The sequence below is a fragment of the Sardina pilchardus genome, chromosome 19, assembly GCF_963854185.1.
Source record: "Sardina pilchardus chromosome 19, fSarPil1.1, whole genome shotgun sequence".
NCBI classification, from domain to species: Eukaryota; Metazoa; Chordata; class Actinopteri; order Clupeiformes; family Clupeidae; genus Sardina; species Sardina pilchardus.
This window is the reverse complement of record NC_085012.1, coordinates 4,212,351-4,234,391: the sequence shown is the minus strand read 5'-3', so window position 1 is coordinate 4,234,391 and position 22,041 is coordinate 4,212,351. Positions and strand designations below refer to the sequence as shown.

The following is a 22,041-nucleotide window of genomic DNA, read 5'->3' as shown; positions in this document are numbered from 1 at the left end:
ACCTACTCAAACACACACACACACACACACACACACACACACACACACACACACATACACACACCCCTAACTGACTTGTATGATTAATGATGCCAAATTACATTATTCATGCCAGGCTAAATGAGTAACTCTCACATAATTCCCCGTTTCTAAATATACCACTGAGCTCTTCATCAAAATGGCTGTATTCCAAAGCCAAGTTTTTAAAGCCTCCATTTACCTCAGAGACCTGTGGAGCTGTGCCTCATTCTCAAGATCTTATGCCAGAGACTCTAGAATGTTCCCCAGTGAGACATCTAACAGACCCTAGAACATGATCTAACTTTTCTTTTAAATGATTCTAAATTCTATGAACCGCAGCGAGTGACCGCTGTGCTACTGTATGTGTTGTCTCCTTCTGCAGGTTCACTCTTACTCACGAGCTGCATCCGGATTGGATGCTTATGTTATTCTTCGTGCACACACACCTGACCGTGACGGTCACCTTGGGACTCCTGCTCATCCCGAAGGTAAAGCAATCTGGCCTCTTGTCATTCGCTCTATCATACCTGTCAGCCTGTGATACCGCCGGGCGTGTTAGTTTTTTTGGCCAACCGTTGTTGCATCTGCCCTGACATTTCCAGTTCCTGTTTGCGGGGACGCAGCTGACGGACGACATCGCCACCGAGGCCTACGAGGACGAGCTGGACATGGGTCGCTCGGGATCCTACCTCAACAGCAGTATCACGTCTGCGTGGAGCGAGCACAGCCTCGACCCCGAGGACATACGGGTCAGTCAGTGGTCTCCCTCTCCACCTGCCCTGTCTCACCCATCCTTCTCTTGAAATAACCTGAACTTATACGTGTATTACATAGTCACTCTTTACAGTTTATTGTCATCAATTGTTTCCGTCACCGGTACCAGAGATACTGAGCAATGGCAGTTTTGTATTGCAGACACCAGAGGAAATGGGCCCGCTCAGTTCTATTAATGGCTGTGGCGTAAGGTCTTGCGACAGTCTTTGGGAAAAACGTACCAACGTGAGCAGAGGTTTCTGTTTGTCTGTTAGAGCTGAAGAAGTCTCTTAACTTTGTATTTCTTGTGCCCGAAAAAGACTTGTCTCGACCCCCTTGTCTTGTGGCTTTGACTTTATTTTGCCATAAAAAGTTAGAGAACAGAAAAAAAATGACTAACATTCAGAGGCTGTTTCAGCCCTAACACAACTCACAAATGACTGTCCCAGACTGTCCTGTCTCTAATTTGTGTCAGACGTCATGTCTCTGTGTGTCTGCGAGATTTTGTCTGTATTTGTTTGTTCTAACTGAAACTGCATGTCTGCAAGTCTGTGTGGTACATTGTCTCCTTTTGTATCCTGTCTTTTAACATGAACAAAACAGTCAATTTGATTTAAGTGAGTGTTACGTGGTTCTTTGAAATGTTATTCTTCAATTTTCTCTCTGCCCTGTTTGTTTGTTTACCTCAGGAGGAGCTGAAGAAGCTGTATTCTCAGCTGGAGGTGTACAAGAGGAAGAAGATGCTGGCCAACAACCCTCACCTGCAGAAGAAGCGCAGTAGCAAGAAGGGTCTCGGCCGTTCCCTCATGAGACGCATCACCGAAATTCCGGAGACGGTGCGTCAGTGCAGCCGTGACGACAAGGAGCACGGCAGCGGCGACCACGGCGGCAGTAACCGCAACAGCATCTGTGCGCTCCGCAAGAACCCCTTCGACCCGTCGTCCCACGCCGCCACCAAGCCCGTCAAGGAGGAGTCGCTGCGCAGCAAGGTGTTCTCGCTGAAGAAGTCGCACAGCAGCTACGACCACGTGAGGGACCAGAGCGAGGACTCCAGTGGCCCGGCCGCCGACAAGATGGAGGCGTCCACCACGGAGAGCTCGCTGCTCGACACCCTCATGGGCAAGAAACTGGTCAAGAAGAAGTCCTCCGAGAAGATCGACTCGACCAGCGAGTCGACCGAATCCATGCCCCTGGTCTGCAAGTCAGCGAGTGCGCATAACCTGACGGCTGACAAGAAGCCCCTCCACCCCAGGACCTCTATGCTGCAGAAGTCTCTGAGCGTCATCGCCAGCGCCAAGGAAAAGACCCTGGGCTTGACCGCAAAGACCCAAAGCGTGGAAGAGGCTGCCAAGAAGGCCCACCAGAAACCGAAGGAGGCCAAGACTCCCGGGGACTCCGAAGAGAAGCTGGACAACTCCTCCAAGACGACGGTCAGCCAGCCGGCGGAGTACAAGCAGCCAGCGACCAAAACGGGCATCATGAAGCAGCCGGCCACTGGCAGCCAGTCCTCCATCAGCATGGACCCAGCCAAGGTCAAGGAGCTGTACGACCTCTCCGAGGTGTGTCCCTGGGAGCTGGAAGATCTCCCCACCCCCTCAGAGAACAGGGTCCAGAAGCACGTGTCCATCGCCCCTGACGAGACCACCACCATCCATGGCAAAGGCACGGCTGGCCCCAAGGCTCAACAGCAGCAGCAGCAGCAGCAGAAGAAGAAGGCTTCAGAGCCGTCCCCCGCCGGCAGCCGCAGGCCCAACCCGAAGTCGGCGGAGCGGGCAGACGTTTGTCCCTGGGAGGAGTCCAGCGAGAGCCAGAGTCAGGTGGAGGGGTCAAGGCCTGCTGCTCCCTCGGGCCAACCCTCTGGGCCCGCGGGCACGGCCGAGACTGCCAAAGCCCAGAAGGCAGACGTGTGCCCGTGGGACTACGAGGACGCTCCCGCCAAGTCCGTAGACGCTGCCCTGTTGGCGGACAAAGGCAGGGATCGGGGCAGTGCCAGCCCTTCAGACGGCAAAAGGAAAGGTGCCACTCCCACTGACGTGAAGGGCAAAGGCAGTGCACCGGCGGAGGTAAAAAGCAGCGCCTCTGTGGAGGCCAAGGGGAAGAGTGCCAAGGGGAAAAGCGCTGCTGTGGTTCAGCCAGCAGCCACCAAGGTGGATGTTTGCCCCTGGGACTACGATACTCTCCCGGCCAAGTCTCCCGGCGCAGAAAAGACGCCCAGCCTCGCTCAGGTTTCTAAAACAAAAGAGTCCTCGACGAAAACAAAGGGGGCTTCTTCGATGAGAACTCTGGAGAAAGAGGCTGAGAGGGAGCGAGAGAAGGCCAAGGAGACCGATGACGACAAGAGTAAAGTGAAGGCCAAGGACAAGCTGCCCTCGGGCAAACCCACAGAAAAGCAGACAGGCCCAACGAAAATGGCTGAGGTGTGTCCTTGGGACGTAGAGAGCTCTGAGGAAGTGGCGATGGAGAAGCGGAGAAGTGGCCAGTCCGGGTCTGCCAGAAAACAAGCAGATGTTTGTCCGTGGGATTTTCAGGAGCCATCGGACAGCAGAGGAAGCGACAAAAGTCCCGTTCCCTCGGTGACAAAACAGAAAAGTCCAAGTCCTAGAGTTGATGTCAAAAAGGCTGATGTGTGCCCGTGGGACTTTGAGGATCCGACATCAGGGAAAAAAGCATGACATTTGACGTGACTGACTAGTTTAAAGATACCATAGTTCCTTGTTATGTGCTTTTCTTTTTCACCATATAAGACCCTGAAATATAAACTTTTATTATACCTTATGGTGACTTGATGGAAGAAAAAAATATGTTGCACAAGTTGCCTTTACTTCCAAGATTTATTTTGTCTGTAGTTTGTTTTGGATAAAAAAAAAAAAGAAAATTTCAAAAAAGCAACAAAATCATCAAGCATTCCAGATTCTTACCTAGTATTTACAGAGTCCTTAAAGGTAAACTGTTGTCAGTTACAATTATGCAACTTTTCATGTGCAATTTAGAAAACATGCCTACTCACTGCATATATTTTACCTTTTCATTTAATTTGAGAGCCCCCAAAGCTCAAACAGAGTAACCCTATTTTTGAAAAAGGTTGCACACTGTAAGTGTGCTGAGGTTGAAGTTGAAATTGATCAGAACACTGACACGGTTGGTGTTGTTAATGACAGCACCAATTCAAAATGTCCTCTTTTGTCTAATTTTGCCGGATTAAGGTTTGAGAGTAATTCTGAAGAAAATGCCAAAGAACACAGGAAACATCTTTAACAGAGAAACATTCAAGATCACAATATGACATTTGTTTTTGTTGGTTTGCCCTGTGAGGTTAGGTTAATAGCTAGCTTGTAGCACTTTACGATTCCCCCCAGTAAGCCCATTTTGGAGGGAAGGTTTTCTCTTTATTTCACTTTCATTTACTCTAGTTAAAATGACAGTGGAGATCACATGTTGATCGTCTGCCACATGAAGAGATTTGACTTGTCTCAGACGTGTCTGATGCTTCCAAGTTTGCTGAGATGTATTCCTGTCTGTGCCTAATGAGTTTTATACCCCCGTCATTTTGTGTGTGACCTAAGGTAGCTTATCTTTCTAAAAACAAAAAAGGACACAATCGTGGGTGTCGTTTAATTGTCCAGAGCAAGATTACCTCCTAAATATCCCTAACAGACCCCTCTGTCCGTGCACGACTTCTTCTTGTTCTAGATCAGATGACAGATGTTTGTGATTGCATTCCATCCTGATCTCAAAGGACATACTGTATAGTGAGAATGTTCCTACAGTGTCTAGAATATTGAATTGTAATAAGTGTTCCATAAGGATTGCAACTGTCATTTTTTATGTTAAAAATAAGAATAACAGTCTCATATATTTTCCAAATTGTGAAAATTAGACAGGCTCCACCAAAGTACCAGAGTGTTGTCTCCGTTCTGGCAGTGCAAACCAGGAATTTCACTTAATGTCGGAATGTGTACTCCATACAAAGAAAAACTACAAGTGTAACAACTACTGTTGTGTATAGTTTGCTTGGTAATTTTGTTGGAGAAGCATTTATCTCTTTTAGCCAATACATGTCCTTTAGTACGAACACCCACGTAGTTCCACCGTGATCTATCAGACATGTTCCAATGTTTTAGAATACCGTACTGTTTTTAAGATACTGTTTGGCCTCGTGCAGTTTGGCATGGGCAATGGTTCACATGATTTCGGTGGTTGCTTACTTCAGTTAGCATGACCCTAAGGCCTGGATGTGTTATGGCATTGCTTGTTCCACTGTTTTTCATGGTGTCACAGATGAATGTCTTCATTTGGCTACACTCTGGAGTAAGAGAGCCTCTCTTTTTTCAAAAGTCATGATCTCATGAACCATCTTTGTCAGGCATATCCATGGGTCAAAAGTGCCCGTTCAGTTCATGAACATCAGTTTGAAGGATACTTTACAACGTTATAGGTTATTTTTCATTTGCGTGCCAAAGAGGTTTATGAAACATACAGGCATTAGCTCGACATGCTGAAGAATAAAATAAATGGATGTAAAATCATAGTTGCCTCCCTCTGAGCAACCTTTGAAATATGTTGAACACATACAATAGCCTAGTGTTGGCCTCTCTGTATCAAGGTGTGTCAACTCAACGCACTTGTTTATTGGCCCCAGACCTGGCGCCTGAAAAGGCCCGTCGTCCTGCCCAGATGCATTATGATGAGCTGATGTATCGCCACAATATTTATGAAGCAGACGCCATTATCTATCATCCCGTGTCATGATGCATGTCCCTGAACTGCGAGGTATGCACACTGTTTCCCTACTGTGTGTGTGTGTGTGTGTGTGTGTGTGTGTGTGTGTGTGTGTGTGTGTGTGTGTGTGTGTGTGTGTGTGTGTGTGTGTGTGTGTGTGTGTGTGTGTGTGTGTGTTGTGTGCGTGTGTGCGTGCTGCAATCGGGCGTGCGTGTGCGATGTATATGGATAATGTATATGAAGAGTGTAGCATGATGCAGGAGCAGATTGGGATCCTAAGTTGGGGTATTAGATGGAGATAGCTAGCTGTGGAGTAAAACACTAGACATTCATGAGACCTCAACATGGCAACACGCATGGCCATTCATTCTGTTGAGGTTCGTGTCCATTTTTATTTTGCGTGTGTGTGCGTGTCTTGCAATTTCACCACGTCGCCACAGCTAGCCAACCCCTTCGCTCTCTTTCCCGGCGAGAAACGTCGTCAGAGTGCACCTCATTTGGTTCCTTTTTTTCTGTGCAGTTCTGTTTGCTCAGCTTGTCTCTTTGAGCCTGGTGTCTCCCGTAGACCAGTCGTCAGTGGAGAGGGAATACTATTACGTAATGCTGTAATGTCTTACCTTATTGCTCTTGTGGCTTTTGCATGATATCGAGAAATTAGTAGGACCGATGTTTCACTGCCCTCGATGGAACTAAGAAAAAATAAATAAAACTTTGATATTTTATGGACTGTTATGAGTTGTATAGTGAGTGAATCTGTACCTTAACGCACTGTAATCTGTGCTTGTTATAATAAATGCTCTATGACAAGCTTATAGCATTCACCTATGGAGATACTTGTTAGATTTATATTGTGTTATATTGTGATAGCATGTAAATAAAAATACCTCCTCTGCAATAAATATTTATATGAAACTCAAACGTCTGGCATTATTTTGTCATTTCAGTGGTGATGTAAGATGTTTGTCTTCCTGACTTTTAATAGCCTCTTTAAAACACATTTGTCAAAACTTCAACAATTGTATCATATCACTTGGAAAAGATCAAAAGATTGTTCCTCCTGTCATAACTTTGTGAAATTATCTCCCAAGTCGACGAAGCAGTGAGAAAAACGTTGTAGCAAATAGTGATCTCCAACCGTCTCCCCTTTCATTTATTTAGTCAGAATATACAGTGTTAGCTTTTCTATCAAACTACTTAGGCATTCTTTAACAAAGAATGTGCTTTACTTGAGGATATCTAGATAAGAGTGTCATGACACCATCATGAACACATGACACTGTCATGACACATGAACAACTAACTCTAACCTTAACCCTAACTTGTCATGATAAAAACCCAATGACACGGGCCTGCTGCGCCACAGCGCCCGTACCATGTACAGGTCCGAGTGCCCACGGGGACCCAGGTTCGGATCCGGCCTGCGGTCATATCCCGATCCCACCCCATCTCTCTCTCCCACTTGTTTCCTGTCTACCTCTTCACTGTCCTATACTAATAAAGGCAAAAAATATATACTTAAAAAACAATGACACTTAGTGACACATGAACCCTAACTCTAACCTTAACCCTAACTTGTCATGATAAAAACCCAATGACACTCAGTGACAGAAGCGTTATGTCATAAACATAACTAGTTTATAATGTTCGTGACACATTCATGCCAGTGCTGTGTCGCTCTTATGCGGATACCTTATGTAGTGTAACAGAACAGTCTAGCTCTTGATGGCTCTTCATTATAAATCTGTATCAAATTTTGTTCAAATAGAACAAATGCATCAACATATTTTGAGTATGTGTATGTTTTTTTCATGCACTGACCTTCAATGCACTGAAGTGTCTGGATGTAATCCAGAAGAGAATGAGAACAAAAACCTCTTGGAAGTACTGCTATGTCATCATTTTTTACTTTTAATGTGCTGTCTGGCCAGTACAGCCCTGGCACCACTGTAAATGGACAGTGCTCAGTGTCTGGACGCTGACAGTGTCTCTCACACACACACACACACACACACACACACACACACACACACACACACACACACACACACACACACACACACACACACACACACACACACACACACACACACACACACCACCACCACCACCACCACCACACATACTGTACACCAGTAGCCTAACCTCAACCTTTCAGGTTTGCTTGTTTACTTGCACTAATCGAGCTTAAGCAAGAGGAAGGCTTGCTTTAAAAGCATGGCACGTCGCAACCACTTTAGGGTATTCATGTGCGTGTTTTGGCTCCATTCCTACAAGGCTTTTACAGATATAGTCGGAGGTGGGGGGGGGGGGTGCAGTGGGAGGGGCGGAGGGGGGGTGGGGGTGGGGGGGGTTATAAGGATTAATGGGAGGGCTTGTGCGCCTCATGAAAGGGGAGAAGATGATATCAGGTTCCGTGCGATAGAGCTCCATCAGAAATGGGGTGTCTGTCATGCACTGAGGGAGGACGCGCAAAAACGGCAGCCGTGACTTCTAGCTGAACGCTGCATGGCCGAGTTCACCACACTGTCTGCCACACACATAGACTTGAGGGTTTTTTAATAAATGAATGTTTACTGTGTTTGTAGTTGTGCTTGCTGCTCTCATTATTGCACTGTGCAAGAGGTTGTTTTTACTGTATCCACAACTAAGAGTTCAGCCATCCAAGTAGCCATTAAATTCACACTTTTTTTTTTAAATCTCTATTTATATTCATTAATAAGTGTGCTAATATCGGCATAATTACACAATATCCAGACAAGTGTGTATTGTGTAGCCATTCTGCATGCTACATTAACTTGAACAGATTGCTATTAATCTGCCTCTCCACACAATCTAAGTAATGTGGTAGAAAGATTATTCTAATTATGGATTATTTTATTCTAACCATGGAAGTTATATTCCACTGCTTGAGTAGGCTACTTAGCCTCACGGAATAGCTTTCTTCCTCATTATCTTTTACAATTATCACTTTTGCACACCAACATTAAAAGCATCACTGCTTGATAAATGTGAATACTGAACCCAGTTTAGCTCACTGTTCTAGTTTGGGTGATCACATGAAGACATATTTGCAATGTCCTCCCAACCATATTGAATGAAATTATGATTAGCAGTAATGTAAAAGGTAAAAGCTAAAAGAAAGCATCAAAAAATCATTTTAGCATTGATCTCTGTGTGAGTGGGAGTGAGCTGTGCGCCTAATGAAGAGGGGTCGATGTGGAGTTGTTCATCCTCTCCCAGGACGACTCAAATTTAGAATGATATATTTGAAGACAAAATATAACCCCACCCGCGCCCTCTGAAGTGAAGCTATTGTATACCAAGTCGATACCTTATAGGTTATTTAAGTGGCCATTTAGATTCATTTTTGTTTAGGCCTATATGTAAATCTTTAGATGCCTTTTCTCCGTAACACTGTTGACTGCTGCCAGGTCCAGACTGCCTCTGTGGAAGGTTCATGAGAAGTAAACCACCTCAATTAGGCTCTTAGCTTTGTTTAGTGACTGTAATTCACTTGTGCGCCATGCACAGATCTGTGAAGTGCATGCCTGGCTGTTGCAAATGGGGCTGATACAATCATTTAACAACTCATTTATTCCTTGCCCGGGGGACTCTTCTGTCTCTGGTACTCGCTCATACTCTGTCAGTTCTGGCTGTGCTTGGCTGCTGAAGAATATCAAACCGTGTCTTTTGAAACAGTGTTCTGTTTTTCAAATGGGCGATGCTTTAGTATTTCTGAGTGTTTTAATGATCTCTCTCTCTCTCTCTCTCTCTCTCTCTCTCTCTCTGTGTCTGTGTGTGTGTGTGTGTGTGTGTGTTTGGGGTAAAGCATCTTGACAATCTCATTCTTTACTCTGTACCATATAATACTGGTTTGGATTACATGTCCTTCCTTGTTACTCCTGATGGCCCCGCCTGCACGAAACACGTTAACCCTCTAGCAGATCTAGCAGATCGCTATTTTGGTTTTCCCTAGTGGCATTCCGGTCAGCAGAAATGGAATGAAGAAAGACATTGCTTCCATGGAAACAAGCATCTGTTTATTTTGCTGAATAGCAAAGACTGGCGAGGGGAACACGCATACCCTGGACTGGTGGGTCCTCTAAAATGAAAAGATTACTGTGCTAGTGTGAGCCCAGGCCAGAATTAATGAGACAAATATATGAAAGAAATCAACTTAATAACTTGCTTTAAAGAAGAAGCTTAAATTCCAGTAGAAAGTAGAAAGACAAGCAAATTCAAAGAAAGAACCGAACATACACACACACGCACACAAACACACACACACATACACATGCACACCCCTGTCTGTCCTGTTCTTCCTTTTGTCTTGTCTTCTATGTCTTCTCCAGTATGTCTTCTTGTCTTATATGTTGTGCGTCTTATATGTCACTATGCCTGCATGGAGAAATTGTCCCTCGGAGATAAATAAAGTTTATTTGAATTGAAGAGATAACTGTCAACTGTTGTTTGTTTACATCACAGTGTAAGGCTGTGTAGATTTGCCTTCATGCTCCAGCCGCAGCCCTTTGTATGGGGGTGAGCAGTAAGAGAACTAATGACATGGTGAGATTACTGATGAGTCAATTTAAAGCTCTGCACACACATCAACAATGTAGACTATTTTTATTATGCCAAATGCTTAAATGTAAAATCACTTTGGGCTGCATTCTGTGTGGGAAATGTGCCAAACAAATTATTATTATTATTATTATTATATTTATTAGTAGTAGTAGTATTACTTCACCACTGCATCCAAAGGCAACAGCAGGTTTTCAGGGCAATAGTATTGCTGCATTGTATCTTGGAGGGTGATACTTGTTATTCTGTTCAAATGAACACATATGGTATGCCTGATTTAGGAAATGTGTTTGAAATTGCTTGATCATTGCTTGTGTGGCATAACACCCACCTTGTGATCATATGACAGTGCGCCCACAAGCAAGGCTTGCCTTAGTGCGTGGTTGACTTACAGAGCTTGCCAGCAGTGCCGACTGCAACGTTACCGTGAGGTGGGAAATCCCTTATTTCTTTCATTGTGTAATGGATCTTAATCCAGAGCTGGACACCCACTCTGTTCTGCTGCCCGCCGGCAGCATCATTAGCGCCCTTGCTGCAGCGTAGGGGGAGGTTCGTGACTCACCACCCGCATCCACCTACCCGCACCCCCGCGCCTCCCTCCCACCACCGCCGCCACCTCCGCTACAGGTTGCCCCGCATGCGGTGGGTCAACAGCGGCAGTGGACGGAGCAGCAGGTTGCTCTATAGTCTATGCAGTCGGTCAGTGTCAGTGGACGCCGAGTGTGGTATTTCAAGCAACTATAATAACACGTTTTATTTTGTGAAATTGTTTAGTATTATGTCTGACAAGTAGCTGTGCAAAACTACATCAATTCATAAAATGTTTCATTCTTTTCAGATGTTGTATTCAAACCAGATTGTTAACTGTCGATGTGCCCAAAGTGGCCTACTTTTGTCCAAATCAATCACCAGTATATTTTCCAAAGACAGGGCACAACATTTCACTCACTTATACTAATAGACCAACGCATTCTCTAAATATAGCCTAGCCCAAAGCATAACAATGTCTGCTCGACATTTGCATGTGCGTTAATCTAAGTCCTGATCTAGCCTAGTTCGGATCTAGTTGGACATCATCTTGAGATAGCTGATTTTAGGCCACTCTGCTTAACATGCCCTTTTCCACAAATAGCCTAATTTATTTTTATTTGTCTTCTTTCTGGCGCAGTCTTCCAATTATTAACTGTTGATCTTAAGACATCCCCTCTCAATTATAAACGATCTTAGCAGATAACGGCTTCCGTAGGAAATGCATCGAGCGCCTGTCAGTAAATACCACTGCCGTTGAAGATATGCGTAACAGAGGTCCTCATAATAGGCTATACGGTCCTCCTGTAGTATTATACTTACTGTCTAGTAGGGACTATGAGATTAATAATGTTGTGAATTGTAAACATGTCAATCATTATAGACCTACAACTTGAATCTGAAATAATAGTGCCATTTATATGGTTGTGATAGTTAACAACCGCAGCTTCATGAACAAAATTCATTCCGTTCCAGGATGAGAGACCCAGTTGTTTGTGTTGCAGCGCCCTCTAATGGGTTGATTGGGAACTAGTTCATTAGACATGTTGTTTTCCGATCTAGGAAAGACTATCGAGGACTTCCTAATGTGTTGTGAGATGACCGTGCGTCAGGAGTGTGTGTTATTTACAATCACATAATTTGTCCGCTAACGTTACATCAGCGTAAAAATATTCCTCCAGTCGCCATATGACGTTCGGCGACGATGACATCATAATGATTTGGAATGGATTTCCTCTTGTCTTGCTGTCTGTGGCCGACTGCTGTTCATCACTCGTCTTCAGATTTCGCCTCCTGAGGTGAGGGAATTGAACGTGACTCTCCTGTGATGGGAAAAAAGACTGAGATTGACGGTTGAGGGAATACATATCGTTACACAAGGTTCCCTTGCTGCAGTTAATTTAACTTTACTTGGTTTCTTTTCTCAGAACACCTCTAAACGCTTTTGGAGCCACAATGGAGTCCCTGGGAAATGGATCATTGACACCCACTGAACTGCAGTGCCTACCTGAAAAAAATGTGGTGTGTCTCCCTACTGGCTGTGTGTGTGTGTGTGTGTGTGTGTGTGTGTGTGTGTGTGTGTGTGTGTGTGTGTGTGTGTGTGTGTGTGTGTGTGTGTGTGTGTGTGTGTGTGTGTGTGTGTGTGTGTGTGTGTGTGTGTGTGTGTGTTGGATAGGGTGTGGGTGGGAATAATCCAATCAGCACGGTTAGGTTTCACATGGCCTGTAAACAAATGGTAGATTCATTTGACCTTTCAAAAGTGCTGGTAGCCTACTGCAGCATGACAAAAGTCCTGAGAATGAGATAAAAACGAGAAGAGTTCGAAATGAATGATAATGCGATTTATTTATGGCCGCACAGGGCAGGCGGAGTGTGGAAGTCACTAAGGTGGTGGAGGAGTTATACGGTCCCCCAGACGAGAGCAGAGAACGGAGGAATGATGGCCACGCCACTGGACGCAAATCTGGACGCACCACACACACCGAGTGTGTCCTGAACAAGTGGGTTCAGTTCAGTATGGTCACTGGGTATTATTGTTTGGGTTGAGAATTGAATGTTTTGTTCACTTTCCCTCCACCAGCCAAACAGTTGTGTCTACCACCCTGTTTTATAATACAGCAATAACATGTTTTACAGTATATCGCTAGACAGTGAATGTGGCTTGGAGGATGCAGTACACCAGCTCAAAGAAGGTAAATGATCTACAGTAGAACATAACCTTTTCATTACATCCCAAGTGAAAAAAGAAATACAGTAGATAGACACTAGGCAGGCAGATAGATAGATAGATAGATAGATAGATAGATGTTTTATTTACCCTGAGGGAAATGTACTGTAGGCATAAATACATACTTTATTGATACATAATGAAGTAATGAAAAATATATTTCATCAATAATGAAATAAGTGGTGAATGATGCTGAAATTATATATTTATTGTGGTCAAAACCTTTCACTTGCCCTGTTGTAGACATGAAAGAGTTTATTGAGCCAGACACCATCATGGAAACAAAGGTATCTTGGAAAATGGAGGAACATTCTCAGGTTTTTTTTTTTTTCATGTTTTCTGTCCATTCTTAACATTAATTGTTTTGGTGTGATTCCCAGATGTGTGAGCCACACAAGGAAACCAACCAACCAAGACATGCAGGAGGTAGTGGCTTTATGTCAGTTTTCTATTTTAAATGAGCCTTCAACTCCATTATCTCTCTCTCTCTCTCTCTCTCTCTCTCTCTCTCTCTCTCTCTCTGTCATCATTTGTAGGCCTATTGTACACCTTCATAAAGCAGTTGATGTGATGTGATGTTGAAGGTGACATCAGTCACCACCACTTAGTAACCTTTTCTGCTCTGTGTGCGTGCGTCTGCAGTGTACTGTAGCTCATGACAACCGTCTCCCCCTGTGTGCAGGATCAAGGGTGTCCACGCTGCACATGGCGACGCTGGGAGATAAAGCCAGCAGAGGGGTGAGTCACCGGAACACAGCGGAACACAGCGGAACACAGCAGAACACACCGGAACACAGCAGAACACACCGGAACACAGCAGAACACAGCGGAACACAGCAGAACACAGCAGAACACAGCAGAATACAGCCCAGATGCTGAAATAACAAGCATGAAACAGGACGCTTTCAAACACAGCAGAACACAGCAGTACACAGCAGAACACAGCAGAACACACCGGAACACAGCGGAACACAGCAGAGCACACCGGAACACAGCAGAACACAGCAGAACACAGCCCAGATGCCGAAATAACAAGCATGAAACATGACGCGTTCAGCGCTCGCTGTGCACGGCACACCTGCCTGCGTCCAGGGACCATGTGATTCATTTGGCACTCTTGAGTTGCCATTGATTTCCCCCCAGGAAGTTGTACAGTGAAAACACCATGCGTGTCCCAGAGGATGTGGAAGTGAGGTCATTATATCCCTGTACTGGGGTAAACGCTGACCCAGGCGTTATGTATGAATGCATTTGTGCGCAGAAAGAGGCTGCGTCACTGACTGACACACTTCCTCAGTCCCACAACATACATTCACTATACACCTACACAACTTGCTGTTTGAGCCACAACTCACAATGCCTCTGACACAGAGACATGAGTCTATGAGTAGTTAGATGAATTTATGAGCAGCTGCTACAGTAGCTACTCAACCTGCTATTCAGACTATAACTCACACTGCCGCTATCAAACGCAGAGATGCTTGGACATACTTTGATGAGTCTGTGAGTAGTTACATTATGAGTAGTTAGATGAATTTATGAGTAGTTACCATTTACTCAACCTGCTATTCAATATAACTCACACTGCCTCTAGCTAAGAGATGCTTGGACATACTTTGACGAGTTTATGAGTAGGTTTTCAGGCTTTGAGAAAATGTTAGGGAACTTATTTCTCATTTCTCAAAGCATATGCGTTATGGCATAGAACAGCCCTGGGCACCACAGTCCAGCACAGGGACAAGTAACTGTACTGTTGGTGGATAAACAACTCTCTCCGTCTTTGTTTTCAGTCTCTCTCCAAAAAGAAGACAGATGGTTATGAGGCAACGTTTCTTCGCCATAAGAGTGAGCTCATCATTTCCTCATCTATTCCAAAATCCTTCCTCAGATAATGAATATATACAGTATATAAAACATTTAAAATCACACCTGTGAATTTTCTTAAATAGATCTTAGGTATGTTTATTTTGTTATCTGAAGAAGTCTGTTGTTGGGTCATGTATTATAGCCTTCTCCATCTTGCCTTTGCTTCTTAGTAAGGGGAGCAGGAAAGATGGCAGGTTCTTCTGCAATGAGCTCACCTACGGAAAGCCTGGAGGACCTACTGTACCGCAAGACCAAACGTGTTTTTGATTGCTCAGTGGCAGACATGAGAGGGCAACGGTCAGGTGGGTCTTTTAATATGATTCACACACAACGAGTAGAGGATCTCGTGTTCAAAGTGACATCCTAAAATAAACTGCTTTGGAGGCTGACTTTTAATTGTCACCATGGATGTTTCCTTATAGAGCAATGTAGTGCAGGTCCATCGGAATATGTGAGAATGCCCCCTATGATCCAGAGAAGTTCAGGAGCTCCCTCTGTCACTTACTCCAAGGTGAGGAAAACACATTTGGGTAATAATTAACCTTGACCTCCATCAGTTATTAATGCTGTTTCTCATTCTGCTTTACAGAGAACTGAACATACGGTAACACAGGCACGAGTGGTCAAGAGAAAGGAAGGTCTGTTTTTTTTTGTTTTTTCCTGTGGCATATAATGCTATTTCAATGAGAAAACTGACTTGCAGCCGAACACAATCTCAACATTCGACAATATTTCTTCTTATCCTAGACAGCCTGCATTCACTGCAGGTTAAAGCCAACAAAGCATGGGTGGAGCCAGCAAAAAGTAGTTATGACTCTAGAGCTACCACACAGGTTTGAAATATATTCATATTTTACTTTTGAGCTGTTAGTTGGCATTGGCAATAATAACCACATTTCCAGCATAGCCTTTCCTCAGGTAGTTAATCTGTTCACCACTGGAGGGCGCTACGAACATTCTTAGTTTTTAGTTCCTGTAGCTTTATGGGCTATGTCCAGAAGTCAAGCGTGCACGCTGGATAGTACCCTCTTCCCAGTAGCGTCTTAGTTAGCTCGCTCCTCAGTATGCGTCCCTACCTACATTTGGACAGCACTTACTAGTTGGTGTCACCTGACTCGGGGAGGGGGGTGTGTTGACGATTTGCATGACGTGTGGAGCTTGACCTGCGCTGCGCAATGGATTATGGGATATCTGAGGGCAAAAAAGATGCATCGATGCACGCTTGGAAATCACGCCAAACGAAGTACCCAACTAGTGAGAGCGACTTTCGGACAGTCTATTCTGACGTAACTTCCGGAAAATGCACACTGCCCGTGCGCGCTTGACTTCTGGACATAGCCATAGACCTCTGAAGTTCGCCTAAAAAAAGGATCCAAAGCTGCCATCTTTACCCATATAAGGAGATCCGGGAGTTAATTGAAGCTAACTGCCTATGGCAAGTTGCATTGTAAGTTAGCTTTGGGGTAGCAAAGATCAAAGTGTATCGTCTTCACCTGCCGAAGATCACAGTATCCACTAGAAGGCAGTGGACAAAACTGTGTAGTGAAAAACATCTGCATTTCACATGTCATCATCCCCGCGAGAGTTTAGCAGGTGCGATTATTGAAAATCCCCATGTTATTTTCCCATAAAAAAAAAATCTCAAGATACCGGATCTCCTTATTTGGGCAAAGATGGTGGCTTTTTTGTAGGCGAACTTCAGAGGTCTATTGGAAGGTTCCAACAACAACATCAAGGGTTCCATGCATACATACATTCCATAAAAATATAGATTTGCTATGTGTTGTCAGTTACAAGTGCTAAATGAATACATATGACCATGTCTCTCTTCCAGTGGTGTAGTCTAGTTAGCTGTAGTTCAGTGGTTCTCAAACTGTGCTATGGTTATTTCATGAGGACAAAATAATCACTTGAAATGATATACAAAATATATATGATGAGAAATTGTTCAATAAAACTAGTTTTCATCTTTGTTGAAAAAAAAGGCAAAACAGTATGTACAATGTAAAATATAATTGACCTACACTACTGTATTTTAATGCTGGTCATAATGGTGGCACTTGGAGAGTAAGTTGTTCTCTGAGGTGGTACTCATTGTGAAAAGTTTGAGAACCACTGTTCTAGTGGATATACTGTGGCGTAGTCTAGTTAGCTGTAGTGGGTATACTGTGGTGTAGTCTAGTTAACTGTAGTGGGTATACTTTGATCAACCCCAAATGTTAATATCCTTGCTTATTTTAAGTGGGTATTCTGAGATGATGATGTTTTTTAAGTGGGTGCTGTATATTGCGTAGTCCTCCATATCATGTAGACTACACTCCTTCTCCCTTCCTTCATTGTGATGTACTAACTCTACCTTATGACAGAGAGCAGACCCTGTCAGTGGACAACAGCCAGTCAGGAAGAGTTCAGATATCATCAGAAAGGTAACAAATCAAGCACAACACATTTTGATCAACTTCAATCATCTACGTTTTACATAGTCATTTATGAGAAGAGGATCCATCCCCACAACCCTGCAGTGTTTCTTAGCATTTCACCAGCAGGGGGAGCTCTACAAATGTAGTTGACGTGTATTTGAAAGTCCACTGGGTGGAATTGACCCTTTCCTCTCTGCTGGGCGTAGGAAAAGAAGGGTGTTTACTACACAGAGCTGAGCCGACAGGTGCAGGAGAGGAGCCAGCTGATGGAGAGAGAGAGAAGACGGAACACAGATGCTGAGCGAAGGGTGGGTCAGACAAGTCCACCTACTGTACACCTGGGGGGGGGGGGGGGGGGGGGGGGGGGATCCCCAGCTAAAGGAAATAATGTTAGAATAATGTTGTAACACCTAGACGTAGTTACTAACTGTGTGATTTCAGAGGTGACGATCACATTAGCAGCAGTCCAGTCCATATACTGTACATGGTTATGGGACTTAAAAATAAAAACAATACAATTTAACAGTGAACAATTTCTAAAAAAAGAAAAAGTTGGTCAGACTACAGTACTGCTTACAATAGCAATATAAACAATAAACAATATCAATTCAAGCAATAATCCAATAAAAATAAACAATGAATATAAATAGCAAACAAACAATAAAGTATAACTCAAACTAAGGTCCGTTCATACATTATACTGTGACTTCAGAATGTCCTCATGGACTTGTGTTTGTGTCGTTCAGCACAATGAGACCATGCAGTTTGGGATATGGGGCAAACTGGGCCGTTCACACATTATACTGTAACTTCAGAATGCCCTCATGGACTTGTGTTTCTGTCATTCAGCACAATGAGACCATGCAGTTTGGGATATGGGGCAAGCTGGGCGGTGGAGCCCCCAACCCCGCGGCTCTGAGAAGGACCAAGTTCAGCTCCTCAGGGCTCATGCCCCAGGACCAGGTAGCTACAGAACAGAGAGCCTTCTCTTGCGCTCCACTTCACTGATTCACCTCACTGTGTGTTCACTGTGTGCTGTGTGTTCACTAATTCGGTTAAATTGGGTTAAATGCAGAGAACTGAATTTCCCTCATGGGATCAACAAAGTATATATTCTAATTCTATTCTATTCTATTCTATTCTGTGTTCCCTAGCCTTGCATAGGCTGCCCCGGCCCTTAAATTCAATTCTTGTCATCTTTCTCATCTGAACTCCTTCACACTGATCCATCCACTCCACGTCTCCTCCTCCTCCTCCCTGCTATAGTCCACTCCCTCCTCTCCCTCACTGTTTTTTTCCCTGATTATTGATCCTCTACTCCAACTGTCTGTCTGTTTTACGCTGTCTAAGGTCACAGCTCTTCTTCTCTCTCCTCTGGAGACGTTGCCTGTCCTACTGTACGTAGACAGGATATTCACAGTGAAATGTAATCTTACAGGCGTGTACCTGACTAGAACCTGTCGGCAGCACCTACAGTACTGTACAGTGGAACAGATACATGGACAAATGTGCTTAAACATGGACAATAATACATTGTACTACAGTACATTAGACTCTTGTTATTTCACTAAATTGTCTGCGTGAAGCTTCTCTGAAACGTGTTACTGTGCCTGGTTCTTCTGCACTGATATCTTTGGGTTCTCCACAGGTTCAGCTTTAGTAAAAAGATTGTGCACATCCCAAATCAACTTGCAGAACAAAAAATGGAAGACCACACGGTCGAAACGTTATTAAGAAAATAAAGTAAAAAGAAGGATTTAAAGTGTGCAAACTTTATTTCTCCACAGGTTCCCTACAGAGGCTTTTCTGGAACTCCATTCCATCTGCGGTTCTAACGTCTAATGCCATGTTGTGGGGCCTCATGAGCACTGTGTCCATGTATAAAAAAACAGCAATGGCAAGAACTCAACTGATTTTGTTGTCCTTTTTTTTCCGTTTGGGTCATGTACAGTAATTGATCATTCACTCAGTCGGTGGATTAATGGAGTTATGGCCTAGCCAGGCCTACTGTATGTGACATGATGAGGGGTTAGGGCTCAATGTACACTTTGGCTGTTAGCCAAGTTGAATGACAGTATGACACTCTGAACTGGGCAAGGATGAAGGTGAAACCTACTGGGAGGGGATCTGGTGGAGATGACGGTGAGGTGATTCCATCTATTTTGGAAATACCTGAGAGGAGTTTAGGCAACTGGTACAAATTCACATTGAGTAACCGAGAACAGGGTAAGAGAATTCATTGTCAAGGCCAATCATTCCATTGATAGAACCTTCTTGCCTGGTAAGCTGAAGTTGTTGTGATTATAGTTTGGGCCTCGCATCAGGTGGCCTTTTTCTGTGTATGAAATACTGTAGCAGAAATAGTTTCAGGTGGAGAAACTTGGGCTAGCTGACACTAATGTAAAGTAAAGAAATGCTTTGGATGCCACATTGTTTAAGTAGGCTATGGTAGCATTTTATGGAAAGGGAATTTTGGAGTTACCAATGACCAGCTTGGTGGAGGAGTTCAAATGTGCTAAGACCAGTCTTGAAAATACTCTTGGTCTTGGTTTTAGGATCCAGTCATCAAGAAATATTGCCCCAGCAGTTAGAACAGGAATTGATTTGGAATCAATCTTCACCCAGCATTCATAAACACAGTGTTGGCCATTCAGTCAATCAGCGTTGTGTTAGCACATTAGCATCTTGTGCAAGGGTTTATCTCAATGACGACGAGCATATTGATTGTATTGATGGAACAGAAGCTGCACAGTGCTTGTGTGGGTGAAAGACTAGTGACTAATCAAAGGCTCTCAAGGAGGAATGCCATTTACGACAGACACCACTACATCAGTGGAGCACAACACAGGGGAGAGTAAGATAAGTGCCATGTCCTCTCTGCCACCAATACAGAGGCTGATGCATTCATCATCTTCTCTCCCCCACATCTCTTGTCATCTCCGGTGTGGTGAGTCAGGCTGTTAAGGCGTCTTTTGTGAGGTCAGTCTCCCACTGCTGGATGAACTCGATTTTCCACTCTAAGAGATGATGTGGGTACGGGTAAAAATACAGAAATGTCAAAGCCATTTATTGTCGTGATTTATGTGTGTAGACAGTGTCTGTCTCAGGAGGCTTGGTCATTTTGTATTGGATGGCTATGAATAAACACAAAACAAATATAGGATGATGGAATACCTGCAGTAAAGTTCAGACACATTTTCTAAATGACTGATTTGCACTAGAACTGTATTGTAGGACTTATAACACACACTGTGACTGTGGAAGTCTTAAAGGGACACTTCACTGATTAGCATTAAGCTTTGTATCTTTTTAACAAACCAGTCATGTTTTTAAATGGTCGTGCATCATTCCCTCAGTTTGCCTTGAGATGGGAGAAATACGGATTTCAATCTTGGACTTCTTGCTTTCAATGATGTAAAAATCATCATTTTACATAATTGAAAGCAGGAAGTCCTATTCATGGGTTTCATTGAAATCCGTATTTCTCCCATCTCAAGGCAAACTGAGGGAATGATGCATGACCATTCAAAAACATGACTGGTTTTCTAAAGATACAAAGCTTAATGCCAATCGGTGAAGTGTCCCTTTAAGTGCCAGAGACATGCCTGTGAACCTTTTTCACCTTCACCTCTATAGTGATGGTGAAAATGATTCTTTAGTGTGCAGCCAGATCCTTTGATCAAGGGGTAACGTCCTGGAGAGATGTACCTGAAAAGAAATTGGCATCGTGGCCCAAAAATGTAAATGCAGCCAGTACAACATAAGGTCAGGCTGTTGTATTTGTGCTGAAGTTGTAAAGTCTTTGCTTAAACAAATTGTGTAGACTATACTGTGTCATAGTGATGTCTGTACAGCATGAATATAATATAGACAACTCTTAAGTGTATGGAATATGGCAACACATTTGTAAATGTCCAAGTCTGTGTCTCAAACATGTTGGGCAAGCTGGGCAGGAAATGTGGCAACATTTATGACATAGATGTCTTGAGTCTGTCTCAAAAATGTTAGGCAAGATGGCAGCACATTTCGAAATGTCTGAAGTCCATGTCTCAAAAAGAGACATTAGTTTTGATATTACTGTTATAAGTGAATTACCTATTTAAGTGAATTCATTATTATTACTCAGTTATAGCTTTTTTGATTTTACACTGTAATGGAATGAAACAACAGTTTATCTTTTGAAAAAATAATGATTATGATGATGATAATAATAATAATAATAATTTATGTTATCATCTTCTGCTTGGGATGTGCGGAAAGGGGAGTGTCAGAATTATCTGCCCTGCCTGCAAGTGTTGATAGCCCCCATTCATTGAATTTCCCCTTGGGGATCAATAAAGTATCCATCTATCTATCTATTTATTGTCTTCCACAGAATAAATGCTAACAGACCAACCCTACTATTATCTCCTCTTTATCATCTATTAGCCACACAAAGACTTGTTACAGTAACTGGCCAGAGTTGGTTAATCATTTCCATATCAGCACCTTTGTAATGTGCCTTACAGTTTCTTGAAACCATCTTTCCAGGCTATGTGGCTCTTGAGGGAATTCTATAAAAACAACATAGGCCTACTGTAGGCACTTACTATAGTAAAATAAAGAGAGATGACTTTGAGCCTGTCATTTTCATATCTTATATTTTTTGGCAGACAAGAGCTCTTCACTCAATCTTCACATATTCTTGATAAATCAAGAGATTGGCACACGATATGTGTGCATATCTAGAATCAAATCACTCTTTACACCCTCCAGGCGGGCTACACCACTTGGGGCGCAACCGAGGCGTTCCGCTACATCGGATGTGACAACTCCGCACATATTTAATTCGGAAAAAAATGGACTTCGTTCTTTCGGTCAATGTATGGTTAACTTCAACTCTGTTAGGTCCGCGTAACGTGACGTCACATTATAAGAGCGACGCAT

The 22,041-nt window shown here is 43.6% G+C and overlaps 2 protein-coding genes and 1 long non-coding RNA gene across 3 annotated transcripts in view; all 3 read left to right on the top strand.

Moving 5' to 3' along the window:
- The window catches only part of gpr158a (G protein-coupled receptor 158a), a 75,217-nt gene extending 71,771 nt beyond the window's left edge, over window positions 1-3,446 (top strand). The window contains exons 9-11 of the mRNA XM_062521881.1: window positions 404-509; window positions 624-770; window positions 1,464-3,446. Coding sequence (XP_062377865.1) covers window positions 404-509; window positions 624-770; window positions 1,464-3,446 — 2,236 coding nt within the window. The remainder of the gene's footprint in view (window positions 1-403; window positions 510-623; window positions 771-1,463) is intronic.
- Window positions 3,447-11,853: 8,407 nt separating this feature from the next.
- Window positions 11,854-13,116, top strand: LOC134066246 (uncharacterized). The gene is made up of 5 exons (XR_009936398.1): window positions 11,854-11,900; window positions 12,030-12,123; window positions 12,463-12,602; window positions 12,739-12,794; window positions 13,073-13,116. It is a non-coding gene; the product is annotated as an uncharacterized LOC134066246 (long non-coding RNA).
- Window positions 13,117-13,209: 93 nt separating this feature from the next.
- On the top strand, window positions 13,210-19,024 carry LOC134066520 (uncharacterized). The gene is made up of 11 exons (XM_062521880.1): window positions 13,210-13,255; window positions 13,512-13,567; window positions 14,620-14,674; window positions 14,866-14,997; window positions 15,118-15,206; window positions 15,285-15,333; window positions 15,443-15,528; window positions 17,062-17,121; window positions 17,322-17,423; window positions 17,965-18,078; window positions 18,903-19,024. Exons 1-11 carry the CDS (start codon window positions 13,210-13,212, stop codon window positions 18,948-18,950), a joined length of 837 nt encoding a protein of 278 aa, XP_062377864.1. The 3' UTR covers window positions 18,951-19,024.
- The last annotated feature ends 3,017 nt before the right edge of the window (window positions 19,025-22,041 follow it).

Bases quoted from the DNA above. Each gene is read 5' to 3' on its own strand.
- LOC134066520 (XM_062521880.1), top strand. From the start codon at position 13,210: ATGTGTGAGCCACACAAGGAAACCAACCAACCAAGACATGCAGGAG. The intron at 15,207-15,284 runs GTGAGGAAAACA...TCTGCTTTACAG, and splicing joins CCTCTGTCACTTACTCCAAG to AGAACTGAACATACGGTAAC. The intron at 17,122-17,321 runs GTAACAAATCAA...TGCTGGGCGTAG, and splicing joins GTTCAGATATCATCAGAAAG to GAAAAGAAGGGTGTTTACTA.